This window comes from Lycorma delicatula, chromosome 1 (assembly GCF_047948215.1).
Source record: "Lycorma delicatula isolate Av1 chromosome 1, ASM4794821v1, whole genome shotgun sequence".
NCBI lineage: Eukaryota > Metazoa > Arthropoda > Insecta > Hemiptera > Fulgoridae > Lycorma > Lycorma delicatula.
The window spans coordinates 249370026-249379215 of NC_134455.1; the positions used below are offsets into that span (position 1 = coordinate 249370026).

Consider the following 9190-nt stretch of genomic DNA (forward strand, 5'->3'; position numbering starts at 1 on the left):
GCTGTATTCTGCTTCAAGTGGTCACTTATAATACAGACACTTTTGTGTTGTATTACATCTTTTTCCTTTTTTCCTTGAAATAGAACACAAAAGGGTAAGCTGTGGCTTGGCTGTTGACCCAATTGAAGCTTTGTATCTCATTTTGAACAAGAATGAAAAGTTTTCTGCAAAGTCTGCGTACACCAAATATTCTTCTTCACCTATTTCAGATTTTTTCTTGAAAAACTGAGCTTCAGATTTTGACATGAAATGGTGAGTTTTCAGCTTTTCCAATTTTTTCACTTATGATTTGAAGATACTTATCTTTGGTCTGAAGAACAGTAATCATCTCTGCCCTATCAGCTGTTACCCACTGTTTGTACGTTATTGTATCTGGCAATACATCATACTCTTCTGAAAAGTTGAGTATGTTAAACACTGCCTGCTTGCCTGGACATTTGGTGCACACATTCATCATACATCTTTGTCACAAACAAAGATGTCTGTCTACTAAGTCCTTATAATCAGAATTAAGTTTGGGACTATCAATCATGAGTTTGATGTTTTGCTGGTAGGGACTGTATGAGTCCCAGTTGCACCAGCCAAGATATACATTCCATTTTGGATGGAGTTTACAGACTTTGATTTTCCAATTTTTTCCTCAGGGTTTTCACTTTTAAAGGTGACATACAATTCATTTAAGTTTATCAACAAGGCGCTTTTGCTTATGCACGTCGACACCATCAGCACGCATACTTATACAATCCTTTTTACTAGGACACAGTCCCTGCTATCATTGACATCTTCATAAAATAATAACTTATTTATGTAATAAACACTTCCAAACACAAGATGAAATTTGAGACACTTTGTAAAGATGTGAATAGGTTACTGACTAATATCAAGACTGACCAATCTGTAATTACAAAGCTAAATGATGCAACAAGTATAATGAGCATGTTGCAACATGAATTTTCATGACAACTGGAAATGACTTCAAGCACCTGTTATAACATGAACATTGCAGTTGAATTGTTCAAATAAGTCTATTTCAACTATAGTAATAAATATAAACATATTAAAGTGCCTTGAAGACAAGAAATCCCCCTTGGAGCACTTATTTAGCGAGTCAAAATAGTGTCGCTTTTAACAGGTTTTTCATGATTTTTGAGAGGTTATAAGTTTTTTATTAGTACAATACACAAAAAAACCTTTTTATTTACCATAAACATCTGCAAAAACACTGTAAGTTGTGGAAATTTAATATTTTTATCACCAGCCCCATCAGAGTTATTTGAAGTCAAAATTTGAATTTTAAAAAAAAATCAGTTTTCAAAAATTCATAAACATTTAGGGTTAAGTATATCACAGTTAATATTATTTGTGGTAAAACTACTATCATATAATACCTGCATATAAAAAAATAATTCTAACTGTGTATGCCATCCCTGCCTCTTGAAAAAAATTACCAAAAGTGAAATTTCACTGTTTTTCACATTCAACTCTATTGGAAATTTTCTCAAAGAAAGAAGAGAGGTAGGTAAATAAACCACCGGATCAATCTTTTACCTTGAGAAAATATGAGTAAATTACTTAGTTTCATTCTTCTAGGACCAGTAGTTTTTCGTTATGATTTTGTCCATAAACCCTTACCATCATAAAAATAGGTGTGTGCACCATAACAAAAATGGCTGTCACAGGTAAACTGCTTAAATAAGAAACTAAAAAATAGTTTTTAGGTCCTGAGAGGTCCTGAGACATGTAGGAAACAAGTGGGAAAGTTTCAATTTTTTTTTTGAATTGGTCAAGCAACCATTCTTGGGTCACTTAATATAGATTGACCCGAGTGTGAGTTTTATAGTTGTATATGAAGGTATTGTGTAGCCATTTCATATTAATTGTAGTATTTATTATTAATTGTATCATTTATTGACTTCATTTACTGCAGGCCAATATTCTCTCCCCTTCAAAAAGACAAAAAAATAGCCATAGATTGCTTGCACATTTTGTTTATAACTAAGTAAATTTTGAAGCTACAGTATAGAAAGAAAATCCAAATTGTAGGAAAATTATTTCTTTAAAACTTGTTTAAAGTGTTCTATTCTTAATTATTAAGGTATTTACAAAAAAATTTCATAAGAAACATTCTTTGTAAACCAACCTATTCACTAGAACTCATTAGACGTCTTAATAAGTGAATAAAACTGAAAATATAAAAAAAAATCCACGATCCTTAATTATTTAGTTTCTTTAGTATTTATTTTTACTGTACTATGAAACAGTGCTTTATTGATGCATACTAGTTTAGAATATTACACCAGATTCATTAAAGGACACAAAATTAAGTATGTAAGACTTTAATCTTATAGAGAGTTATATTGAAAAAATACTATTACTTTTCAATTATGGTACTTTTTATATTGGAAAAATGGTATGTATTTACAGCAATACAGGAAAAAGACTAATGGCTAAATGCAGATTATTGTATCAAGAAAATGAAGAACTTGGAAAAATGATTTCTAGTGGAAGGTTAGCAAAATTAGAAGGTGATCTTGCTCTGCAGAAGAGCTTTAGTGAAGAAGTGAAGAAGTCTCAATCAGGTAAATATATTTGAAAGTATCACTATAAAAAATTATTTATGTGTGGTGTGGTGTATTAATAAAATATAACTACAGAAAAATTTTAATTGTCTACACTATAAAAAAAAACCTAATTTACAGTATTTTTGGTGGATCATTTTCAATTGATAAGTTTTAAACTCATTGAGCGATATTGACTTTTCATTATTACACTCCTGTGTCTGTCACCTTAACCCCATTGTCATGAAAAACAAGGTCTCTTTAGACCTTTACTTATATTTTTATCCCCAAAAATAATTTATTTGTTTAAAATTTCAAGATAAATGCAAAAATGTATGTCATTGCAAAAAAAAAAAAAAAACAGATTTTTCAATTAAGGAAATTGTGAGGTTTATGTAAAAATATAATGTTGCAATTGTATGAAATTACTTAATTCTTTTAAAACTTTTCAATCAAATTTTGTATGAATAAAATAAAATTATAATGATAGGATAAAATATCAAATTCATTAAATACTGTCAAACCAGCAATTTAAAAAGCAGATTTAAAAGCTATAAAGATAGTAATTATATTTTGGAACTTATATGGACTACAACCATTATCCTGTAATGAAAATTTGTACTGCTAGCTTTAAAGAAAACTCCAGTGGAAAAGATTCAGGTAATTTGATAAATGAAGAAACCGTTAAATTTCATCAAGAAACAGTAAAAGAAAAACAAAAAATGAATAAGAATATAAGAGATTAAAAGTTGCATAAAAACATTATAGTAAAAGCAACAAAGAAAAAAATCATAGAAAAAAATGGGTAAAGGTGCTCTGTATGTATGTTAGAATTAAAACAAAGTTTAGGAAATTCTTCATAAGTACAAGACCAGTGAAGTTTTGAAGCATGATAGTTTCCATTTGAAGGAAAAGCTAGAGATTAGCATATAATGACAGGAATGCAGATTTTATAGAGTGTAGAATTATACAATTTTATTACTAGTTATGTGATGGTTAGAACTTATTTCAGGAACCAAAGTAGGAGGTGAAAGTAGGAAATGTAGTTAACTTTAATTAGAACAAAAAGCCAAGAGAATGAAAAGATTCATAAAGCACTACTGAAAAAAGAACTGTAGAATGGTATTGTTGAAATAAGATAACAAATCAATAAAGAGAAAAGAATCTTAAAAGGAGTTTGCCACGGCTCTGAAAAATAACAAGGCTCCTTCAGGTAGTTTTTTACTTTAATTACTTATGTGTTATTCTGATATGAAGCTGGAGGAAAATATTAAATGAAAGGTTATTATGACAAATGAAGAGATACTTGTACTATAATTTACTGAATATTCTGAACTTGGGAGTCATTGTACTAGCACAGCTACTAGATTCATTAATTTCAGTGTTATGCTGTACTTTGAGCATAGAAAAAAATACAGGGAAAAGTAGATAAATTAAAGTTATATATTTATACAGAAAACTTTTGCTAACTGGAAAAATATGTTTTAAATATTTAAAATTAAGATTATTAAACAATTAAAACATAATGAAGGTGGTTAATGGGAAAGTAAGAAGTTTTACAAAACCATCAGAAACAAAAGAGAAAGTTGTCAAGAACTGTTTTGAGGGGTGCCTGAAATATACTGCATGGTCGCTCATAACTTGCAAGTCAAATAAAACAAATACAGCATAAAATCATATTTTATTTTTTACAAAAACATAATATTATAGTTTTCATTTACAGCTACTCATTTCTTCCAGTGGTGAACCAGTTTTTTCATTCTGTCAATAAAGAATGCTGGCGATGTTTTCTTGATCCATGACACTTGAATCCTTCAGTATATCATCTGTAGTGGAAATTTCTAGTGGAGTATTCTTATTGGGAAGAAGAATTTGGAAGTTATGTTGGGTAGATATTTAAGTGGCGATGTCATTTATGACAGCACCAACTTAAATATCTCTGTTACTTTAGTTAGTGATGAATCACAATATAAAAAATATATTTAGATAAAAGTTTGGTAAATCACAATATCTTTAGAGTGAATTAAACTATTTATAAGATTTATCCAACTTAATAGTCACCAAATGGAAAAAATGATTGTTTATAAAAAAAAAATGATTGATTGAACCAGCTAGAAGTGAATATGATCTTCAGTATTAACTTCTAAAGTAATGCTAAACAGTTAGTTATCTTATTTAGGATGATAATTTTCTCAGAAGAGAGGGCTTATATTGTTATTATTGTGTTAACATAAGAAGCCCGAAGCTTGTCTTGATAAATCTTTTGATTGTGGGATTATTCAAATTTATCCATAACCTGTTCACAAGAATCTGTCAAAAAAAATTGAGTGTGTTGGAAACTACTTTGGGTAAAATGTTTTCTTTTCCACCCACACCATATAAGTATTTAAATGACAAACATCAAATCATTGATCTGCATGAACTAATGCATTCCATGAAGCAGTGAAAGATGTAGAAATATTCATAACATAGATATGTTATACTCGCGTATTTTCTGGACTTTTTTAAAGGAAAAAAAAATTCTCTTAAAATAGGGGTGTGTAAATTACACGACAAATAAAAAAATTAATTCACTAAAATTGTTATATTTAATGAAGAAATTGAGTGCAATCGTGATGTTTATGTGATACCAGTGGTGAGGTTTAGAAATGGAAAAAACAAACATTAAAATTATGTTGTAATTGTACATTATTACGATTGTTGCACTATTACTGGATGGATGTTTGTAGCATTAATTCAAAAGTAGTAGTAATTCAGTAGTATTACTGGATGGATGTTTGTAGCATTAATTCAAAAGTAGAGGGTTTCTTGCTTTGCAAATCAGAATCCTTATCATTGGTATTGGCCCCATCCTTGAAGTCTGCTGTTACATCATCACCATCATCTGTGAATTGATGGAAGTTTTCTTAAAAAATTTTTCAATGATGTTTGGTGAAATTGACCTCCAGGTACTTAGGATTTACTTATGTATCACATTTAATGTTGCCCAATTAATTTTCCCTCTTGGCATGTACTTATGTTTGTTTTCAGACATTCATGCTTAGTACAGCTGGCATACGTGTCCCTTGAAAGGTTTGTTGACTGACATCGAGGGGTTACAATATTAATGTTAATCCACCAGGAATCATGACCAAGTTCCGTTTTTGCTTCTTCAAGGCAGAACTTTGCTGTCTGAATGAGATGGCCTTGAAATCTGTCTAACACAAGAAGGGACTTTATGCAAAGCAGTGCACCTGGTCATTAACCAAACTTTTTCGACCCACTCCAACTCAATTTACTGATCATCCACCCTTTCTCCTGTGCCACAACATGCATACCAGCAGGAAACTTTGAACTCTTGAAAACTTGAATACTTTGAACCAAAGTATGGTTTTCCTCTGGAAAATGACTATGGTGACAATTTCATTCCATCAGCAGTAATTGCTAGCATCACAGTGTTTCTGTACTGGATGTAATTATTGGCAAATTCGATGCTCCCTTTTCTTCTATTGTAGTATTCCTTGGATCTAATGACTTGTTGATGGAAGGGAACCACTTTGTGTAATCTTGAGTTTCTGACATAAAGTTTTGTCTTCTCTAGAACAAGTTCTTTTTCATGAAGCCCCAAATCCATCCTTTATTGGCTTTGCATCACTGTGCGATTTCTGTTGCACAATATTGCAATGTTTTATAGTTGACTGCCTGTAGAAAGTTGTCATTGTTATATAATTCCTGCCTATAACAGAAAAGTTCATCCTCTAGTTGTGGATGTTTTCTGTCTTTTGGGCCCTGAAATGCAAGCCAAAAATCTTTTACTCTCGTTAACAGCTCCTGTTTCCACCAACATTTCTCTTGAGATTCTGAAACACCAAATTCCTTCTTAGCAGCTCAGTTTTGTTCTTGGCCCCATCAGTCATAAAGTTTGAAAGCTACAGTGTTAAGTGTTGTATTTTAGATTTAACTTTGATATTGAAACTCAATATCTAACTCAACTTTTATATCACAAACTCAAGGATTATTGCGGTTTCACATAAATTTTACCCTGCAAAAATTATGAGAGAGTTAAAAAATACAGAAAATTGTATTAAAAATTGGGGTACAGAAATTATGCAAGAGGTTAGATTACACGAGTAAATAAGGTAAGTTGCAAGGGGTTACCAAAAGGTTTTGTGGCAAAGCCACTGTTGGTTACAGAAATTTATGCAAGGATCTACATAAAAGGCAGGAGTTGAGTTAGACCAAGAAAAACTCATAGAAAAGCAAAATATCATTAAAGGTAGATGATGGAGTCAAAGTAATTAAAGTGATGTCATGGAAATATCTTAAAAGTGAAAATAGCACATCAGTCATCAGACTGTTGGCAGATATCATAATCAAACAGATTTTAGAAGCTTCACTGTTATTTTGAAACCACTGTAATCACTGTTAAACAGCAGGAAAGTGTAATTTAAGTGTTAATTAAGTGTGGTTAAGTGTTAATTTAATTTAACATCATTAAGTATAATTTTATATTTACTTCAAAAATTGACACTATGAGAATTTCACGCATGTTGCTTGAAATGAAAATTCTATATATGAATAATTCAGAAACCAAAATTTAATGGTCTGGATACTCCTGAAATGAAAAAAGTGAGTATAGTAAAAAAATTACTGGTAAGCTGAATTCCATTTTAGTGCAATTCTTTGCATTAGAGCGAGTGCTATTCTCTTTACTAGAGGAAAGAGAATAATGTGGATTATCAAAGAGAAGGATACCTCATAAAATGTTCATTGTTTCAGAAAGTTTGTTTGGCAGAACATAGTTCCAGTTTTTAAGATGTTAATTACAGTATGGCAACATGAAAGAGTTTTTATTTTCTCTATGTCAAAGTCGCAATGTTTCAAGGTATATGCACTATAGAAACAGTAGCAGAAAACTCTATTGACTGGTTTGGAAATTCTGAGTGGCCAAGTGAATTTCCTCACACCTAGTAGTAACAGCATGAGGTTATGCTTAAGGATACCATTCATTTTATGATGATTGCATAAGAACAACTGGCATTTTCAATGCTCTTATAGGGTATTTCACAGCCATTCTGCAGGATGTAGAATGGAATATGGACATGTGTGAGATATTATTTATTCTAAAATGTACTATGTTGTCCAAGGAGCCAGTGGTAGATGTTCACCTTATTCATATTATGAATATGGTTTTATTTACTGATCTATGGAGAAAGGTTACAAACAGCCCTCTACACTGATACTGTTATGATTTTCATTGTGCTGGAAATTAAATAAAGTAAATTAAATAATTGTGCTTGTAATTTAATATTCTTTGAATCCTTTTTGCTAAATGATAAATATTTTCTTTTTTAACAGTGTGTTTGATCAATTACACGATTAATGTATGATTATATTATTATTATTTTCCTCAAGTGCTTTAAAAACTCAAATTAATAATCTAATTACGTGATGATTCCGCATTTATTTGGATCTATGCATATAATTTTTAATCATGTTTCTCATTTTATCAACAATATCAACAGTCTGTCTGTCTGTCTTCTACTAATTTTTTTATTGTTGTTTCTCCCTTTTTTACAGAATTAGATGAGTTTCTACAAGATTTGGATGAGGATGTTGAAGGAATGCAGAGTACTATTTATTATTTACAGCAAGAACTTCGTAAATCTAAAGAAACTGCTGTTAATCTAGAACAGGAACTAAATAATTTAAGGACAAGTGGAAGTGAATCAAATGTTGATGGGATGAGGGTATGCGGTTCATCAGTTAATGGTGTTAATGACAATTCATTTAGTGTGCCATGTGAACTTATTATTAAACAGGAGGAACGGACCAATGGTATCTCAAAAATAAAAGATGAATGGGGTAATTGTAAAGGGGATGAGGAAGTGTCTACAGACTCTAGTGAACTCGTATTGAAAATTAACATTGAAGATGAGTTGTGTGATGGAAAATTGGATACTCAACAAGATGGTACATCAGAAAGTAGTGATATGAGAACTGTTACAAACAACAATAGGGTAGATCGGTCACCCAGGAAACGGACGTCAAGTGAGGATAGTGATGATGTTCCTCTCAGCAAGAAAGTTAAAATTGACAACAGTGAGATTTCAGTGCATTATAATGATGATGAAATAGGATTAGTAAATGGCGAATCTGCACAGTTGAGTAATTCATGTGGCCAATAAGAAAGAACTTAAATAGGAATTAAAAACTTCTTTTTAATCACATTTATAATTGATTTTAGGTGCTTTCATTACAGACATAAAATGCCTGGTTTTTGAAAGCATTAATTTTGTACAGACTAGACAGTTATATACCATAGTATGTGTTGTAATCTAAAATATATTAATTTTAATTTTTATGAGACACTTTTGTTAACTAATTTTTTCATGCAATAAGTTGACTATTTTAGAAATGTTTTTTGGCCTCTGCTCCATACTCATTATTTGACATTAAAATCAGATGCCTTTTTTAAATGTAGCATTTTCCTATTTCCCTGTTATTAGTGTTTTTATGAACATTTTATGACCTTGTTTCAGATTTTTGTTTAATGATATTTGCTTAGAAATTTTCTCTTTTGGCTTAGCACATTTTGTTTTAAATTTTGATATATTGAGAACTATTCCGTTTGGTTTTGTTGTATATCATGT

At 30.7% G+C, this 9190-nt stretch overlaps 1 protein-coding gene across 6 annotated transcripts in view; it reads left to right on the plus strand.

Annotated features, from left to right (window-relative positions):
- The window catches only part of fl(2)d (Pre-mRNA-splicing regulator female-lethal(2)D), a 40745-nt gene extending 31839 nt beyond the window's left edge, over window positions 1-8906 (plus strand). For all 6 annotated transcript variants that reach the window (XM_075375393.1, XM_075375437.1, XM_075375418.1 and 3 more), the window contains 2 exons: window positions 2425-2579; window positions 8118-8906. In XM_075375393.1, the coding sequence (XP_075231508.1) occupies window positions 2425-2579; window positions 8118-8725 (763 nt within the window). In that variant the 3' untranslated portion in view covers window positions 8726-8906. The remainder of the gene's footprint in view (window positions 1-2424; window positions 2580-8117) is intronic.
- Window positions 8907-9190: the final 284 nt, after the last annotated feature.